We start from the raw sequence: 19988 nt of genomic DNA, 5'->3' as shown, positions 1-19988 counted from the left end.
CATTCGTTGCAGGAAGAGTACTCTAGCTCGGGCCCGGGGCCACTGATAGAAGGAAAAACCTTCTCCCTATTATCGCCTTCTACTAAAACTTTTTTTTATTTTTTTATTTTTTTATATTACTGGAGAAACTGAGAAACAGTACAAGGGGGGCAATAGAAGTTCTTAGGGACACAGTAGAGGGGAAAGCGGGTGTCTTTAGGAGACGTAGTGGTGAGGGTCAGCAGATGTCTCAGGAGGAGCAGTTAAGATGTAACCTGAAGAGATGGGTCTTCAGTCTACGACGGAAGATGGGTAGTGACTCTGCCGTTCTGACAGCCGTGGGGAGCTCATTCCACCAGCGGGGAGCCAGTGTTGTGAAGAGACGTGATCGGGCAGCCCGACTGCTGTGTAGAGGAGGTGGGGCCAGTCGGCCAGCCGAGGTGGAGGAGCGGAGTGAGCGGGCAGGGGTTTGGGGGGTTACCATTTCCTTCAGGTAGGCAGGGGCTGTCCCTTTAGCTGCCTGGTATGCAAGCACCAGGGTCTTGAATCTGATGCGAGCTGCTATCGGGAGCCAGTGCAGGGTGCGAAGGAGAGGGGTGACATGCGAGTATTTGGGGAGGTTGAATACCAGCCGGGCAGCAGCATTCTGGATGAGCTGCAGAGGTCTAATGGCTGAAGCGGGGAGCCCAGCCAGGAGTACATTGCAGTAATCCAGGCGGGAGATGACCAGTGCCTGGATCAAGAGTTGCGCTGCCTCTCTGGTAAGGAATGGTCGTATCCTTCTGATGTTGTAGAGGACGAATCTGCAGGAGCGAGCCGTTGCTGCAATGTTCTCCGCACAGGATAGTCGGTTATCCAGGATCACTCCAAGGTTCTTGGCTGTCAGGGAGGGGGTTACAGTAGAGTTCTCCACTGTGATGGAGAAGTCTTGGAGAGGGCAGGCTTTCCCGGGGATGAAGAGGAGCTCGGTCTTATTAAGATTGAGCTTGAGATGGTGGTCAGCCATCCAAGTTGAAATGTCAGCGAGACATGCTGAGATACGGGTTGCCACGTGTACATCAGACGGGGGGAAGGACAGGAAGAGTTGAGTGTCGTCTGCGTAGCTGTGGTAGGAGAGCCCATGTGAAGAGATTACCGAGCCAAGAGACTTGGTGTAGAGGGAGAAGAGTAGGGGCCCTAGGACGGAACCCTGGGGAACCCTGGGGAACTCCAGTGGACAACTTTATTGTCATTGCAGAGTTAAGAGCCAGGCAACAAAACACAGTTTAGTATCTAACCAGAAGTGATATAAAACATGATATAAAAACATGACAGTGATAGGTACAGTATTGCAAGTACGGTAGTTAGAGGTATATACAGCTGTATAAATAGAGGCTATATCAAAAGAGGTATGTGCAATGTGCAAAAATATGTCTATCCCTAAATATTTAGTTATTTATAGATCATCATCATCCTCTGCTGCATTTATAGTACATTTATTTTTTTAAAGAATCTTAAATCTTATTTTCTTTTATCTGTATTCTTGTATGTGTTTTTATGTGGGCCCCAGGAAGACTAGCTGGTTGCTAAGGCACCAGCTAATGGGGATCTGTAATAAAATAAAATCAAAATCTATGGGGGGGGGTTCCCAGCGCGTCTCACCCTGGTGCGGGGGTCCTGTCCCCGCTGGGCCCTGCGCTCCCCGGCCCTCAGCAGCTGGTACAGCTCCCGCGCCTCCGTCTCCCAGTGCTGCAGCTCGGCCAAGCGCCCGTCCAGCCCTGACACGCTCTGCTGCAGCTCCAAACACACCTGCTCCGCCTCACACAGGGTCGCAAGCACCTACACACACACGCATACACATGCGCACACACACACACACACACATGGACACGCACACACACACACACACACATGCACGCACACGCACACACACACACACACACACATACACATACACACACACAAACACACATTATGGACACAGACAGAGCATCAATAAACTGGATACACCTTAGTTCTAGTGTCTAGGGCCTGTACAGTTCCTCTACTGTAAACAATAATAAATTAAATAATAATAATAATCTTAACTCTTCCTTCTTCTAGCATTATGACTGCCAATGGCCGATCATTGATTAGTTTTTCCTTCTATGACTGATGGATAGATGATTTACTTATTCACTTACTTAGACAAATTTGCTGTAAGTCGCTTTGGATAAAGGCGTCTGCTTAAGGCCAAATAATGGAAAGTAAAAACACAAAGTAACCAGGTGATCTGAGACACGGTCCTCACCTCAGGTAGAGCCATCCTCAGCTTCTGTAGGGTCTCAGCGGAGCACTCAGGGGAAGGGAGGAGGACGTCCATATCCACCTCCTTTATCTTCCTCATCATGAACTGCACCACACAGAACACAGAACAAGATCAAGATTAATAATAATAATAATAACTTTTATATAGCGCCTTTCAAAAAACCCAAGGACGCTTTACAATTCTTAAGGAAATGGTCAGACAGACAAAACAGAAAACAAACAAAACAAAACAGAAACAGTGACTAGGGGAACAAAGGCCTTGGTGAACAGATGAGGGCTGATTTGAAGGAGTCCAGGGTGGGGGCGTTGCGGATCACTATGGGGAGAGAGTTCCAGAGGGTAGGTGCAGCCAATTTGCAGTTTTACTGGAAATTATTCTGTGGTCCTCTGTGGCTCAGTTGGGAGAGCATGGCGCTAACAACGCTTAGGTTGTGGGTTTGATTCCTGCTGGGACCATAGATACTGAAATCTACGCACTCACTGCAATGTAAGTCGCTTTGGATAAAAGTGTCAGCTAAATGGCCTATATTATTATATTATATATTATTCTGGCAAAATGTTTTCCTATAATCATACATGCCTGTAAACGGGTAGACAGAGTATCTGAAACCCACAGACCACTGTAAACACAGACCGCTGAGCTGGTATGATGTTATAACAACACTGATGACATCACACCTGTAGTCTCTTCCTATAGGTCCTCAGGGGTCCGGCCATGGCCTCCACCGGCTCCTTCAGGATCTGCGTGGCCTCCCTGACCAGCGCCTGCACGTCCTGGGGTCTCACCCCCACCCCCCGGGCCCCCCCCTCAGCCAGCACGGCCTGGAGGCACAAACACAAGGCTGTCAGACTTGGAGAATCGTCATAGAAATCAAACATACAGAATTACATTTTAATAATGTAGGTAAAGCACTTTGAATTGCCCCTGTTGTATGAAATGTGCTCTACAAATAAACTTGCCTTACCTCGCCTTGCCTAACATATCTGGTTAAAAACCAGTCACTGATATTAGAGCCTCGTAAAACTCGTGAGAGAGACATTAAAACCTCGACCCAGCGACGTTACACAGCACAGTCGTGGAAGTAAAAACCGTAAAGTAAACCTTTGTATTGTTCGCTAGGCTAGCACAAAGACCAGACTGACTGACTTACAAACTGGGTGCTCACGACGAAGTCAGCCCACTGCACGTTGAGCCGGCGCAGGTCCTCTGCCAGGGCCCGGCTGGTCCCCGGGTCAGTCAACTCAATCAGGAAGTTGGCGACCTCGTTCAGGTGGGCCTGGTGGGACCGCCACTCTGACATGCTCTCTGCTGTCACCTGCAGACAGGTGAGACGACAACAACAACATGCTCTCATCAGGACAGACGACTTACCTACATTATAGAAGGAACTGTGGACATGATTGTTTGTGTGTGAGAGAGTGAGTGAGTGAGTGAGTGAGTGAGTGTGTATGTGTGTGTGTGTGTGAGAATGTGTGTGAGAGTGTGTGCGTGCGAGACAGAGAGTGTGTGTTCGTGCGAGACAGAGAGTCTGTGTGTTTGTGTGCGTGAGAGAGAGAGAGAGAGAGTGTGTGTGTGTGTGTTGTGTGAGAGAGTGTGTATATGTGTGTGTGTGTGTGTGTGTGTGTGTGTGTGTGAGTGTGTGAGAGTGTGTGAGAGTGTGTGAGAGAGAGAGTGTGTGTGTGTGTGTACCTGAGGTCTCTGTGCGTGTGTGTGTGTGTGTGTGTGTGTGTGTGTGTGTGTGTGTGTGTACTCTACCTCAGGCCTCTGTGCAGGTGTGTGTGTGTGTGTGTGTGTGTACCTCAGGCCTCTGTGCGTGACCCCTAGGTGACCCCTGCTCCAGCCAGGCCTGTACGGAGCTGTGCAGGTCGCTGTAGGACTCCCAGGCAGACAGCACGCGTCCCATGGTGTTTTTCACTATGACCACGCCCTCCAGCGCCGCCCCGCTCTCCTCCTCTATCTCCCTCACCTGGCGGCTCACATGCTTGGAGTCAGCAGCTGAGGAACACAGGAGAGCCTCAGAGATTGAATGAGCACTTGGAGAGTCCAATCACATCTCCCCCTCTGTCTCTGTCTGTATCTGTCTCTACACTTCGACATGTAGCCAGACGGGGTTCGAACCGGCGATCTGCCGACCTTGTGATCATTAGACGCCGGCTCTACCTCCTGAGCCACAGCCGCTTGTTTGAGGTCATTGTCAGGTCAGACCCCCCCAGGGGAGGGCCGATAGTATGCAGCCCTGTTCAAGTTTCAGGTTTCAAGTTGTATTGTTACGTCATATTACACAAGTGTGACAGAGTAAAATTCAGTTACTGACATTGCAGCACAAGACAGTAAAGCAACAGGCATAATTCAAGAAAAAAAACTGTACTTTGTTGTATACTTGTCTTAATGATTTTCTTTTATCTTGTATCTGTTATTATTATTTTAGATCTTTTTTTTTTTTTTACAAATACTTGACGTCATTGTAAATGAGGGCCAGATCTCAAAGATTTCCTCGAGTTTAAATAAAGGTAATAATAGTAATAATAATAATATTATACAACAGTTAGTTCCGACCAAGTCATTTGATTGGACAAGAGGCATTCCATGAGTTACGATATATAGTATAACAGCACTGGGACTTTTAACTATGTGTATCACTCCGCCCGCACAGGTGTTAAATTACCGTTAATTAGACTACATGCAATGTTTGAGGAGCGAGGAAATCCCCTCTGCCCGGTAGCATCTCTCGAAAAATACCTGACCAAAATTCCGCCCAATGCAAAAGCCCTCTATCTGCAGCCCAGGAGGGTAACAGCGGAGACAGACAGCTACTGGTACACCACCGTTCCCCTGGGAGTAAACCAGCTGGCACAGATGTTGCCGAGGATGTGCAAAGAGGCAGGGACACACACATCTTACACCAACCACAGCCTGAGAGCCACTGCCATACAGAAACTGTCCGATGCGGGACTCGAGGCGAGGGAGATCATGGCAGTGAGCGGGCATAGGTGAGATTACGATCTGAATTGTGATTTATAATGAATGAGTAGCGGAACATAACAATCTAAACAAAAAAACTTATGTGTTTTGCAGGTCTGAAAGCTCGCTAAAAAGTTATTGGAGACCATCCACCGAGAGCAGAAAACGATGGAGCAGCGTGCTGTCTGATGTCAACTCGTCTGACTCTGAATCACATTCACACATGCCACCAAAGCGACTGTCAACCGAGTCATATTTCACTGGTTGCACAATACATGGAGATGTACAAATAAATGTACACGATACAAAGTAGCTAGCCACGATACGAAGTAGCTAGTTTGTGTTCAGGTTACTAGACAACAGTCCAGTTGAACAGTCCCGTTGCGGGAACTATTTTTTCTTGACGGAGCTAAAATAAATGATTGAATAAACAAACAAATAATAATCTGTTGTCACTTATTACTGTTAACTAATAAATTGCGCTGTAGAACTGTTGTATAAAAGCAATATCACACTCGAGGTCGTGTGTTATACTGAATATCAGCACGGCTGTGATTGTCTTCGGTACTCGGCCTGGCGGCCTCGTACCTATGACCGAATCACAGCCGTGCTGATATTCAGTATAACACACTCCCTCTCGTGTGATATTGCTTAAATAATAATAATAATAATAATAAAATCATCGTAGGGGTTGTCGGTGAGACCAGGAGATCTCTGCAGCTGACTCACCCAGGGCAGACTTGCTGGTGTATTTACTGGAGACAAGCTTCAGCTTGAGCAGAGCTCCCTCCAGCAAGGTAGGAAGGCCTTGTTTGTCCACCAGCTCCTGTGAGAAGACAGAGATATACACATATTTATCTCAGACATAGAGACATTCTTCGCAAAGGCAGCCCCTAGGCTCTGGAATAGCCTCCCCCTCCACGTCAGATCTGCCCAGAGCGTTGAGGCTTTTAAAACCTTAGCTAAGACGTACCTCTTCTCCCTGGCCTTTGACCTGAGGTGAGCCTGCCTCCCGACACTGCACTTTTCTGCACTTTTATTTCTGCACCTGTTGTATTCTGTATTGCACCTTGTTTTTGTTTTAGTGTATTGTTTTGTTGTTGTAAATGTGCTATATAAATAAACATGACTTGACTTGACATATTTACGTCAGACATATTCAGAGACGTGTGCATACCTTCAAATGATGCCAGCCTGCTGTTATGTTTGTGGAGCATAAAGCCCTCTAATCCAAGCCTCTAAACCTGCTGACTCACATGCCATTCCTGCAGCAGCACCCGCACGGCCTCCTGGGACATGTAGGGTCTCCTCCAGGTGCGCAGCTTGCTGTTGATCTGGCCCAGCAGGTCCAGCACCACGTGCCGGTGCTCCTGGAACTCCAGCTTGATGCCGTGGTACTTAGCCGTGACTCTCACACTGGTGAACCTGGAGGAGGAAGGTTCAGGTATCAAGTTTTATTGTTACGTCAGGTTACACAAGTGTAAGAGAGTAAAACCAGGGTTCCCACACCTTCTGAAACATCATATTCAAGCACCTTTCAAGGACTTTCAAGCACCTTTCAAGCACCTTTCAAGGGTTTTCAATTCCCTCAAACTCAAGGACACAACATGGCAGAGTTTGAGACAGAACTAGTTGTCGAACTAAGTTCGACAACTAGTTCTGTCTCAAACTCTGCCATGTTGTGTCCTTGAGTCTCTATATATGTAGAGAGAGAGAGGGGAATTCAAGCACTTTCAATGACCCATGTCTATTTTCAAAAACTTTTTTTTCTCATATTCACAAATTTTCAAGGATTTCACGGACCCGTGGGAACCCTGGTAAAACTCTTAGGCTTCGGTTCCTGACGTTGTACCACAAGAAAATAAAGCACTAGGCATAATTCAAGATAAAAAGACACGATATCAAGGTATGGGTTGCAGAGAGGAGGCTGTACCATTGTGAAGGAGTGGCCCTTCAGCAAAACACTCAACATTTTAATAGATAATATATATATATATATACGGATATATTAAACTATGTAAAATTATAAAGAGTGAGTGTTTTGTGTGTTTCATGTACCATTTATTAACCTTCCGGTCATTGCACGTTTTCAACCATATCAAAGTCATGTGTCGAATGTGCATTGTCATCCTATTGGCTAAAGCTAGTTGTTGAATGACACAAGTATTGTCATCCTATTGGCTAAAGCTAGTTATTGAATGACACAAGTATTAACATCCTATTGGCTAAAGCTAGCTGTTGAATGACACAAGTATTGTCTACCTATTGGCTAAAGCTAGCTGTTGAATGACACAACTAGCTAACTGTTGAATGACACATCAGGGCACCTGCCATTTTAAATAGGTGTCACTTAAGTTTGTCAGTTTAACGTACAGTATTTTACCACAGTGATTTTAGCTGCCAATGTTTCTTTGTTTTTACTTTCTCTGTGTCTGCAGTTTTAAAGTAAACCGACAGCTTTGAACAGCATTTATCTCTGTCATTGTTGTTTTGAAGCCCGTAAGTATGGCCAGGAGGGTATTCCATCAAAGTCGCTAAAGGAAAATCCAGGCTTATTTTGATAAGTCTCACAAGATTTCCTTAAGTAACGTTGATGGAATACCCCCCAGCTCTTCCACAATGACACACACTGTATACAGTAAGCATCTGAGTACTGAATACAAGGGGCCGGTTTCACAGATGAAGCTTAAGGCCTGATCCTAGACTAAAAACCATGTTCAAATGAAGATTGTACATTGAAAGTGTGATTCAGTCCTGTCTGTGAAACTGGACTAATGGACTAACACACAAGACACACCAGCAGGCCCCTGGACTAACACACAGGACACAACAGTGGGACGAGACCCCAGACCCACCTCCTCTTCATCTCCTCCAGCTTGTCTGCCGGCACCAGCATCTGGCCGTACTCATCGGAGTTCTGGAACTTCTGGAACACCTTCAGCTGCTGGGGCATGTCGTCCAGACACGTCTGAGATGAAAACACAGCGGCGGAGAGAAGAGTTTAAAAGACTTTGATGTGGTGTGGATCTGGATACCACCGCCTGTGGCTATACTGTAGTAGCACATCCTGGTGCAATAAAACTGTAAATTGTATGTCGTCTGAGGTAAACAGATCCTGAGGTGAACAGATCCAGATCCCAGTAGCTAACCAACCTTCTCTGCCAACATACCCCATCCTGGAACCTGCGGACTTCAGACATGAGTCTGCTGTCCACCCCCCCGCACCAACCTACGGACCTTCGGGGACGGAGCCTTCAGTGTGGCGGACCCCCCACCCTCTGGAACTCTCTCCCCACAGTGATCCACAATGCCCCCACCTTGGACAACTTCAACACCCCTACCTACCCTGGACACCTTCAACGCCCCTACCCTGGACACCTTCAATAGCCCTAACCTGGACACCTTCAATGCCCCATACCCTGGACACCTTCAACACCCCTACCTACCCTGGACACCTTCAACACCCCTACCTACCCTGGACACCTTCAACACCCCTACCCTGGACACCTTCAATAGCCCTACCCTGGACACCTTCAAATCAGCCCTCAAAACCTTATCTGTTCACCAAGGCCTTTGGCCACTAGTTTAGTTTTGTCGCTGTCACTGTCTCTTTGGGGGGAGGGTTTCTGTTGTCTCTGACTTTGTCTGTAAATTCTGTAAGGGTCCTTGGGTTTGTGAAAGGAGCTATATAAAACCAAGATATTATTATTATTATTGTTATTATTATAATCCTGAGGTAAACAGATCCTGAGGTAAACAGTAAACAGCTCCTGAGGTAAACCTTGAGTAGCTCCAGTCTCTCCCGGGCCTCCTCCGCGGCGCGGACGTGGTCCTGGGAGTCGCCCTCCTCGGCCTCCAGTGCCCCCTCCGCCCTCAGCAGCCAGCGGCCCACCGCGTCCAGGGGTGCGGGCAGGCTCAGGTCCAGCTCCGTCTTGTACTCACGCAGCTGGAGGAAGACAACAGGAGGTTAAAGGTGGTTAGCATGGTGCTAACAACACTTAGGTTGTGTCCCTCTGTGGGGCTGAGCTGGTAGCACATGGTGCTAACAACGCCTAGGTTGTGGGTTCGAAGACATAGTTGAGACACAGTTGAGACATAGTCCAACCACAGCAGACCTTCTGAGCCAGGGCGTCCCAGGCGGTCCTGAGGGTCCTCTGCTCCTCACTCAGCTGGGCGCGGCGCTTCATGGCCGTCAGCAGAGGCATGACCGGGCGACGCTGCTCGTTGAAGGAGACCACGAAGGTCTGGAACACCTGGAGGACACACAACATATATATATGTTGGTACATGGCATCTGTCTAGTATACATGCTCCATGGTACATACATGGCATCTCTCTAGTCTACATGCTACATACATGTTATCTCTCTACATGCTACATACATGGTATCTCTCTACATGGTACATGCATGGTACCTCTCTGGTATACATGCCACATGGTAAATACATGCTACATGCTACATACATGGTATCTCTCTGGTATACATGCTACATACATCATACATGCTACATACATGGTATCTCTCTGCGTAGCTCTCTCCCTCCGTGGAGTCCCACCCCTCCAGCAGCTCCTCATAGGCCTGCACCAGCCAGCAGGTCACCTCCTGGGCCTTCTGATTGGACGTTGTCTGGTGGGACCACACAAAGAGGGAAGTATGATTGGCCAGACAAATGACCAATAACAGACCAGGCTTATACCTTCAACGTTAAACCTTAAAAAAACATTTTTCACACCATCTGTTGTGAAGGCCCACAGTTTAGAGCCAGTTTTAGTTTACCCGAAATTCAGCCCTTTTGCCCTGTTATTTCCTTTCTTATTTTCCATACTATTTCTGTACGTTTCATGAAGGTGTATGTATTATTATTGTAATGTTTATGTATATGTTTGATGACGTAGTATATCCGGGGTGTGTCCGTGACCCGGATGCTAGGTTCGGTGGTGTATATATAAGAGACGGAAGTGGTCCGTGAGTCAGTGTGTGATGAGAATCAGAACGAGAGAGACCAAACGAGAGAGAGTAACGAGAAGTCAATCTAAGATGGCGGATTCAGTAACACGCACACCGTGCAGCAGCTGAAGACGCCAGGAAAGTGATTATTGCGTTTACCACTGTAGCCCAGTTTAGTTGTGTCCCCGTTAGACAGCCTTGCCAGCAGCCGGCTGTTAACGTTGGACCACGCGAGACGCCAAACTGGACAGAATCGTCGCCTCCACGAGCGGACTGCGACCGAACGCTGACTCCATCGGAGCTTCGACGTGGACCACCGGACCTGGGCCCTTCACCTCGTCGTGGACCACGAAGAAGGCCCTTTCCCTCCGCGTTGCTACGTCACCCCCCCCCTTTTGTCTGCTACCTTCCTCGACGCACATGCCATCCGACCAGGCCCCAACGCGCACCACAGTCCGGGACTATAAGCCTGTCCAGGCCAGATACTATGAGTGAGTGAGTGTGTGTGTGGCCGGCGGGGAGGGAGTGTATATATCGGGGGATGTATACATCAGTTATGTAAATAAATGTGTTTGTTCATATGTGATACCGTTACCGTGTGTTAGTTGTTTGTATGCTAATGCTAATTCCAAGGCTAATGCTAATGCTAATTCCAAGGCTAATGCTAATGCTAATTCCAAGGCTAATGCTAATGCTAATTCCAATGTTAATGCTAATGCTAATTCCCATGCTAATGCTAACGATAGTAACTGCTAGTCTAACGGTTTGCTGGCGCCCCCTGCCTGTATCCTCCTACACTGCCTATTTAGCTTAGAGTTAGTTAGATAACCAGCCCCTTCCTAAATCCTACAGTCCTTTTAGCTACTCCCTGGTTACAATTGGTCCTTCGAGCCGGATAGGTAGTGTAGTGATAGCATGGCTGAGCGCAGCCAACCAGACCAGACAGTTACCCCCCCTTCTCCGCCCCCTGAGCCAGAGCCACGACCACAGAGAGTCCCGCGGTTGCCTCCGAGGTTACAGGAGTATGAGCTTGAGCTCGAAAGCTCACTGAGTGGTAGCGAGGAGCGCACTCCACGGGATACGGTGGTCGGAGAGGCCGAGGTGTCCGCCGGCGCGCGGGTGGCTAGCACCGAGACAGCCATCAACGAGCACCAGCCTGAGGATGAGATGGCAGAACAGCAGGGTTTTGCCGTAGAAACGGAAGAGCAGGAAGGAGAGGCCCGGTCCGACAGCGCCTGCGGGCGGAAGAGGGAGGGCCTCAGCCTTAACGATCTGCCTCCCAGTACGGCGCGCTCGAGACCTAGCTCCTGCCGTTCAGTGGCTTCCTCCCGGTCCAGGGTTTCTGTGGGCAGTTCTGCCTCTGGGGCGGATAGCCTGCACTCCAGAGGGAGTAGTGCCGCGCTGTCAGAATGTATGCGCCAACAGGCCGAGATGGCGTTAGAGCGGGAGCGCCAACAGGCCGAGATGGCGTTAGAGCGGGAACGACTCCAGTTCGAGCGTGAACGCCTCCAGCGCCAGGAGGCGCTAGAACGCGAACGCCTCCAGATGGACGGAGCGGAACGTGCGGCGGAGAGACAGCGCCAGGAGGCGTTAGAGAGGGAACGCATCCAGTACGAGCGCGAGCGCTTCCAGATGAACGGAGCGGAACGCGCGGCGGAGAGACAGCGCCAGGAGGCGCTAGAACGTGAACGCTTCCAGATGGAGCGCGACCGCCTCCAGATGGAGAGAGAGCAACTGCACGCGGAGAAGATGGAGGAAGTGATGCAGACCATGCGCGACGTGTGCATCAGCAGAGCTCCGTCGGCCCGTAGCTCCAGAGCATCATCCGCACGGCCCTCTCGAGTGCCATCTCCTGAACCCCCCGCCGATGGCTCCATGACCCCCGCCATGACTGTCCAACTACAGGCCCAGCTGACCACCTGGAAAGAAGAGGACCAGGGACCCGACCGCTACGCGGCCCAGAGGGAGCCAGCGTCGCTGCCCGGGAGGGGAGCCATTCCCCAAGAGCGTAGCACACCCCTAGGTCCTCCAGTGCACCAAAATGCATGCAGGCCGGACACCCAGACCGTCACTCCAGCCCCGATCATCCACTACAGGATGTTTCCCCAGGTGGAGGGACCCAAGTTCCCCTTCTTCAAGGACGAGGACAGGAGCCAGTATGTGGAACTACGCATCTGCCTAGACACGCTCTTGGACGACTCCTGCTCAGAGTCCTACAAATATGCGATTCTCCTTCAGCATGTGAGGAACCCCAGAGCCCACAACATGGTACTGGCCCATGCCTCCGCACCGACACCTTACACCAGAGCGCTCGCCGACTTGGATGCCCGCTACGGTCGTCCCTGGAACCACGCCCTTGCTGAACTGCAAGCCCTCGAACAGCAGGCCCCCATCAAGGATGACCGGGCGCTGGATGACTTCGCGCTCCGCGTGCACACCTTGGTTGGAATGCTGAAGACGCAGGGCCCAGCTGGCGCCAGCGAGATCAACAGCACCTCCAACGTAGAGCGGCTGCTCCGCAAGATCCCACGCTTCCGGCAGGAGAGGTTCCGGCGACAGCAGCGCGTTCGTAACCCCGGGAAGTTGGGTCTGAGCATGGCTGCCTTCGCGGAGTTCCTACTGGAGGAAGTGCATGACACCAACGTAGACGCCATGGGTTACGCTGAGCCGAAGAAGGAGAGGGAGAAGGGAGACCGCTGGGACGGGCCGAGCTCGAACAGAGGACGCCCAGTAGGAGTGCTGCACACGGAGGAGGAGCCTCGGAGAGAGAGGAAAGCCCGACCTGAGGGAAAGGATTCCTCTCAACCCCCTCAAAAGGGACGGAGAGGTCCACCGCCATGTCCGTACTGCACCAGCGAGCACTGGTTCAATGAGTGCAGTGACTTCAACAACCTGAGTACCGAGGCCAAGCAGAGGTGGCTCGAGGAGAACAAGAGGTGCTGGAACTGTGGGCGCGACCATCTGGCTAAGAACTGCACCTTGAGGAGAAAGTGCAACCGCTGTGAGGAGGTCCACCTCAACATCTTACACGAGGTCTCCCTCGCCAGGTCCACGGAGGGCACCAGAAGCCCTAGGTCCGGTAGCGCACCGGAAGAGGCAACACCTGTCTACTACCTAGACCCAGCCCGGAGCAGCGGCTCCAAGGTCCTACTGAAGGTGGTGAAGGTCCGACTTCACCACAACAACGCTGTGTACGACACGTACGCCGTTCTAGACGACGGGTCGGAACGGACCATCCTTCTCCAGGGGGCAGTGCGCCAGTTGGGGCTCCAAGGGACTGCGGAGAAGCTGACTCTGCGCACGATACGTCGCGACCTTAAAGAGGTCACCGGGGCGAGAATCAACTTCTCTATCTTCCCGGCGGGGCGGCCGTCGGACAGATATCGGCTTCGGAATGTCTTCACCGCAGACCAGCTAGCGCTCTCCCGCTACGACTACCCCCTGGAGAGATTACGCGCAAGATATTCCCACCTACGGCGAGTAGACCTACATCCGATAGAAGGAGCGGAGCCAACCCTTCTCATCGGCTCGGACAACGCTGAACTGATCGTGTCGCTCCGTCCTCCGCTGAGAGGACCACGAGGCTGCCCGATGGCTGTTAAGACTGCGCTTGGGTGGGCCCTCCAAGGCGCTACCGAGGGGAGAGATAGAGACGGGAGAGCTACGTCATCCCTCCATGTCCGAACCGAAGAAGCAAACCAACCAACCGGACCGCCTGGAGTGGAATCTATTGCTGCCAGTGCACCTGGAACAGTTCGTACCACAAATGGTTCACCACAGGATGACCAACCAAAGAAGAAGTCTCTGTGGACAGAGCATAAGTCTCTGGATGGGAAGACCTACTTCTACAACACAGAGACTAAACAGTCCTCATGGGAGAAACCAGACGACCTGAAATCTCCTGCTGAGCAAATGTTGTCTAAGTGCCCGTGGAAGGAGTACAAGTCTGACACGGGAAAGCCTTACTACTACAACTCCCAGACTAAGGAGTCCCGGTGGACCAAGCCCAAAGAGCTGGAAGATCTGGAAGCGATGATCAAAGCGGAGGAGAATGGGACGGTAGAAGCTGCAGCTCCTGGCACCGCCCCCGTCCCCACTCTTCAGGTTGATCCTGCTGCTACCATGGCGACCATGATGGACATGGAGGCCATGGCGGCAACAGCTGTTGCCGAGGAACACCTGCAGGTGGCCATGCACCCTCACGTGGCCGAGGTCAGCATTGACGCACCCGTCAACTCCGTCGAGTACACGTCAGCCATGGAGGTCTCAGCCAGTATTGTAGACGCCTCCAAGGAGGAAAGGCCGGAGTTGCCGAAGAAAACGTACAAGTGGAACCCAAAAGAGGAGGCCAAGCAGGCCTTCAAAGAGCTTCTGAAGGAGAATGGTGTTTCATCCGACGCGTCATGGGAGCAAGCCATGAGAATGATCATCAACGACCCACGCTACGGCGCCCTGCCCAAGCTGAGGGAGAAGAAGCAAGCGTTTAAGGCCTACAAGGCTAAGAAGGAGAAGGAACAAGCCAAGCAGCTCAGGAAGAGGAACTGGGAGGCGCTGAAGAGCATTCTGGACAACATGGCCAACGTCACCTACCGCACCACCTGGTCCGAGGCCCAGCAGTACCTGCTGGACAACCCCACCTTCGCTGAGTACGAGGAGCTGCAGAACATGGACAAGGAAGACGCTCTGATCTGCTTCGAGGAGCACATCCGCGCCCTGGAGAAGGAGGAGAAGCAGAAGACTCTGCTGAGGGAGAGAGACAACTTGTCCGAAGGTGCCGTGGTACTGGTGATCGACCAGTCCCTTCCACGCGCCGCCTGGCAGACAGGCAGAGTGACCAAGGTCCTGCCGGGTCCGGATGGAAGGGTGCGGACGGCCATCGTGGACGTTGGTGGTCGCACTTACACCCGACCTGTGGCACGCCTGATTGAGCTCCCTCAAATTACCAAGGACACTGTCACCTCCTACCTCACGCTGCTAGAGCAGCCTAGCCAGTGTGCCTTCCTTAGTTAACTGAAACCGAGGGTTTCATGGGGCGGCTGTTGTGAAGGCCCACAGTTTAGAGCCAGTTTTAGTTTACCCGAAATTCAGCCCTTTTGCCCTGTTATTTCCTTTCTTATTTTCCATACTATTTCTGTACGTTTCATGAAGGTGTATGTATTATTATTGTAATGTTTATGTATATGTTTGATGACGTAGTATATCCGGGGTGTGTCCGTGACCCGGATGCTAGGTTCGGTGGTGTATATATAAGAGACGGAAGTGGTCCGTGAGTCAGTGTGTGATGAGAATCAGAACGAGAGAGACCAAACGAGAGAGAGTAACGAGAAGTCAATCTAAGATGGCGGATTCAGTAACACGCACACCGTGCAGCAGCTGAAGACGCCAGGAAAGTGATTATTGCGTTTACCACTGTAGCCCAGTTTAGTTGTGTCCCCGTTAGACAGCCTTGCCAGCAGCCGGCTGTTAACGTTGGACCACGCGAGACGCCAAACTGGACAGAATCGTCGCCTCCACGAGCGGACTGCGACCGAACGCTGACTCCATCGGAGCTTCGACGTGGACCACCGGACCTGGGCCCTTCACCTCGTCGTGGACCACGAAGAAGGCCCTTTCCCTCCGCGTTGCTACGTCACCCCCCCCCTTTTGTCTGCTACCTTCCTCGACGCACATGCCATCCGACCAGGCCTCAACGCGCACCACAGTCCGGGACTATAAGCCTGTTCAGGCCAGATACTATGAGTGAGTGAGTGTGTGTGTGGCCGGCGGGGAGGGAGTGTATATATCGGGGGATGTATACATCAGTTATGTAAATAAATGTGTTTGTTCATATGTGATACCGTTACCGTGTGTTAGTTGTTTGTATGCTAATGCTAATTCCAAGGCTAATGCTAATGCTAATTCCAAGGCTAATGCTAATGCTAATTCCAAGGCTAATGCTAATGCTAATTCCAATGTTAATGCTAATGCTAATTCCCATGCTAATGCTAACGATAGTAACTGCTAGTCTAACGGTTTGCTGGCGCCCCCTGCCTGTATCCTCCTACACTGCCTATTTAGCTTAGAGTTAGTTAGATAACCAGCCCCTTCCTAAATCCTACAGTCCTTTTAGCTACTCCCTGGTTACACCATCAGTCCTAAAGATTAACACTAGAACAGCCATGCCTTTTTTACCCACGATAAGAGCCGCCTCGGGGGTCAAATGACCATAGTCTTTACAATGGAAAGCTGCCATTTACACACAACGACCACTAGTTGGTCGTCTTGTAAATTAGCCTGCCTCCTACACAGCAAAATAGCTTTATAATAGCAAATCCTGATGTGATTTTGCAAATGTAAGGATACTGGGTGGTAGAACGCACTAAGAGAAAAAGTCATGAAAGGAGGAACCTGAAATTTGATCGAATGCAAAGATTTTACTCACAGGGTCACCGTGACCCCACCATGGCTGTTCTAGTGTTAAGTACCAGGGACCTCTTCAGTTAGTTAGGTGTAATAATCAAGACAGGAATCTCTCTTTTTCTCCTGAGGAGACTCTAGTTGAGTCCTGCCCTCTCCAGTTGAAGTTTTTAGGTTAGCCGTTAGCTCAATGCTACTGTGGTTGGTAAGGTTCTTAGGTTAGCCGTTAGCTCGATGCTACTGTGGTTGGTATGGTTCTTAGGTTAGCCGTTAGCTCGATGCTACTGTGGTTGGTAAGGTTTTTAGGTTAGCCGTTAGCTCGATGCTACTGTGGTTGGTATGGTTCTCTCCGTGAGTTGATAAGTTGAGGTTTACTGTACATTTTAATGTTGTTTTTTCGGACGTATCCAAATAAACAGCAGTCTTGTGAAACAGCCAGGCTGTTAAGTGTCACGTTAAGGGGCAGTTAAGATGTTTTAGAGGGTTTATGGAGGGGGGGCCTTGGTTGTGGGCGGAGGAACACAGGTTTACCGCAGTAGCAGCAGCTCTGGTGGGTTCTGGGATAGCAGAGGGAGCTGGTCTGATAGGGAGGCCTACGGGTTGGAGCAGGCGAGCCTAGCCAGAGGACAGACAGCACAGTGAACGGCTAGGCAATGTAATTATTGATCCAATAATATAATGGATCAATAACACTGATCCTGTTCCAACTCTCTGCAAAAAATGTGACAGCAGCTGGCAAAACCGGGAACAAGTCGCCAACATTTTCGGACTTTTATTCAGAAAAATGAAAGCGCTGAGTTTGTTGTTGTTTTGTTTCTGCACAAGTGAGTACGGCATTTGTTGGCATGTATGGAAGCAATAAACGATTATTATACTGCAAATCAACGTCTACGGATCCTGTATCAGAAAGCAACGACAATTAAACTAGAATGCACGGCGCATCAACCAGACATTCCGTGGGTTAGCATCTCAGTAGCTTACAGTAGTAGACTGTCTATAACACTCTATTACACAAACAGAGTGTGACATAATGGTGAATGGGGCTTTATGAGAGGGCAAATAATGTATCATGCATAACTCCACTCAATCATATGAGATTAATTTACAGGGCCCCTCCAGTGACTCCTGAACTATCCTATAGATCAGACAGCTAGAACAGATAGAACTATCCTATAGACCAGACAGCTAGAACAGATAGAACTATCATATAGACCAGACAGCTAGTACAGATAGTGAACTAACTATCCTATAGACCAGACAGCTAGTACAGATAGTGAACTAACCATCCTATAGATCAGACAGCTAGTACAGATAGTGAACTAACTATCCTATAGATCAGACAGTGAGTACAGATAGTGAACTAACTATCCTATATATCAGACAGCTAGTACAGATAGTGAACTAACTATTCTATAGATCAGACAGCGAGTACAGATAGTGAACTAACTATTCTATAGATCAGACAGCTATCTAACTGCGCTGAGCGGGACGGTGGAAACACAACCGGATTGAAACACGGCAGGGTTTGAAACCCGATCTGAACAGTGGAGCTGGTATGACAAATCTGGCATGTTGGGCTCTGGGACATGACAAACGATACCCCGGGTCTTAGTGGAAGGAATTACCGCCACCCTGGGAACCAGCCATTCATCTGTTTAAAGGTGAGGGGGACACACCCTCACGCGGCTTTGAGCTAGCGCTCTCTCACACACTACACACACACACACACACACACACTACACACACACACACACTACACACACACACACACACACACACACACTCACACTCACACTCACACTCACACTCACACACTCACACTCACACACACACACAAACAGGGTGGACAGGTTGTCAACCCGAGAATCAGAACTTTAATCGCTCTGACATTTAACGTAAGGTCATCTTGGCGTTGGTTGCAGTGATGACTTTCTGAAGGCTGATAAAAGGATTTATGAAGCTGCTTTCTTGGCGTGTCTTAAAGATGTGGAGGAGTGTCAGGAGGAGTGATGTGAGTCATCTGCAGCATTGTGTTTGATGTCTATCGTTTCCTTGTTTATCAACTATAGTAAGTGTGTGTGTGTGTGTGTGTGTGTGTCCGTGCGTGTGTGTGTGGGTGTGTGTATGCGCGTGTGCGTGTGTGTGTGTGTGTGTGTATGCGTGTGTGCCAACTACAGTAAATGTTGATCCTGCATTGCCGCATTGCTCTCTGGGTAATTATTACATCCCAAAACAATGGGATCAGATCAAGAGACATCATGAAACACCTGTTTCAAAACATACAAAATAGACGTACAAAGAGATGTACAATTATAGCTCTGTGAGAAAAAGACACAAAGGAATCGGTCGGTTTCATAATAACATGCCAGCACCCTGGAACACACAATGGCTGTGTTCGTAAACTCGCTCGGAGTGAGTTCGTAAGCGAGTTCGTAAACTCGCCGGAGCGCACACTAGGGGGTCCAAAAGGGGACCAAGAAATGTTAGTGGACATTCCAGAGGCATTCCAATGCGTGCTGATCAGATTTCCAGAGCGAATTTACGAACGCAGCCAGTATGTCTGAATGACAGAGGTGAAACAGAGGACTTATAGACAGTAGGATCTGTGAGGGGGGGGTACAGATAGACAGTAGGATCTGTGAGCAGGGGGGTAAACAGAGGACCTATAGACAGTTGGATCTGTGAGGGGGGGGGGGGGGGTACAGATAGACAGTAGGATCTGTGAGGGAGGGGTAAACAGAGGACCTATAGACAGTAGGATCTGTGAGGGGGGGGTACAGATAGACAGTAGGATCTGTGAGGGGGGGGGGGTAACAGAGGACTTATAGACAGTAGGATCTGTGAGGGGGGGGGGGGGTACAGATAGACAGTAGGATCTGTGAGGGAAGGGTAAACAGAGGACCTATAGACAGTAGGATCTGTGAGGGGGGGGGGGGGGGGGGGTACAGATAGACAGTAGGATCTGTGAGGGAGGGGTAAACAGAGGACCTATAGGCCCAATCCCGATTCCATTTTATGGCTCGTTTTCGAGTGCCACTCGCTTTTGAGCCAAGGCCTCGGGAACAGAGACACAAGCCATAGTGGTTGAAATCATTCCCTGTGAAATGGGACAACCCTTCAAGACCCTGATACGTCATCAGTAGCATCATAAAAAAGCATTGACGCTCGCGATTCATTCACAACTTATGTTTTTACACTATCAATCGATCAAACAAGTCATCAAATAAAAAAGAACAATGCTTCATTATCAGACCATGACAGAATAACGGCACTCTAATCTGTATGAAACCTGTGCTCCTATCCTGCCAGTCTGCACTGATATAGGACAACAGTGCAACAACTTCGTGGCTGAACTTTAGTTACATTTACGGCGTCATATGCCATCAAAGGGAAACATGGAAAAATGCATGACTTACA

The 19988-nt window shown here is 49.8% G+C and overlaps 1 protein-coding gene across 1 annotated transcript in view; it reads right to left on the bottom strand.

The window, feature by feature from the left end:
* Window positions 1-19988, bottom strand: part of syne2b (spectrin repeat containing, nuclear envelope 2b) — a gene marked incomplete at its 5' end in the record, with an annotated part of 186906 nt that overhangs the window by 145778 nt on the left and 21140 nt on the right. Inside the window, 12 exon segments of the mRNA XM_080522419.1 lie at window positions 1621-1797; window positions 2249-2350; window positions 2944-3087; window positions 3417-3581; window positions 4065-4261; window positions 5957-6053; window positions 6484-6652; window positions 8083-8195; window positions 9009-9173; window positions 9343-9480; window positions 9741-9854; window positions 17103-17186. Of these exon segments, the coding sequence (XP_080378545.1) occupies window positions 1621-1797; window positions 2249-2350; window positions 2944-3087; window positions 3417-3581; window positions 4065-4261; window positions 5957-6053; window positions 6484-6652; window positions 8083-8195; window positions 9009-9173; window positions 9343-9480; window positions 9741-9854; window positions 17103-17186 (1665 nt within the window).

This window comes from Nansenia antarctica (assembly GCF_963989245.1).
Source record: "Nansenia antarctica genome assembly, chromosome: 1".
NCBI lineage: Eukaryota > Metazoa > Chordata > Actinopteri > Argentiniformes > Microstomatidae > Nansenia > Nansenia antarctica.
Note: the sequence above shows the minus strand (reverse complement) of the source record. Positions and strands in the feature narration are given on the sequence as shown.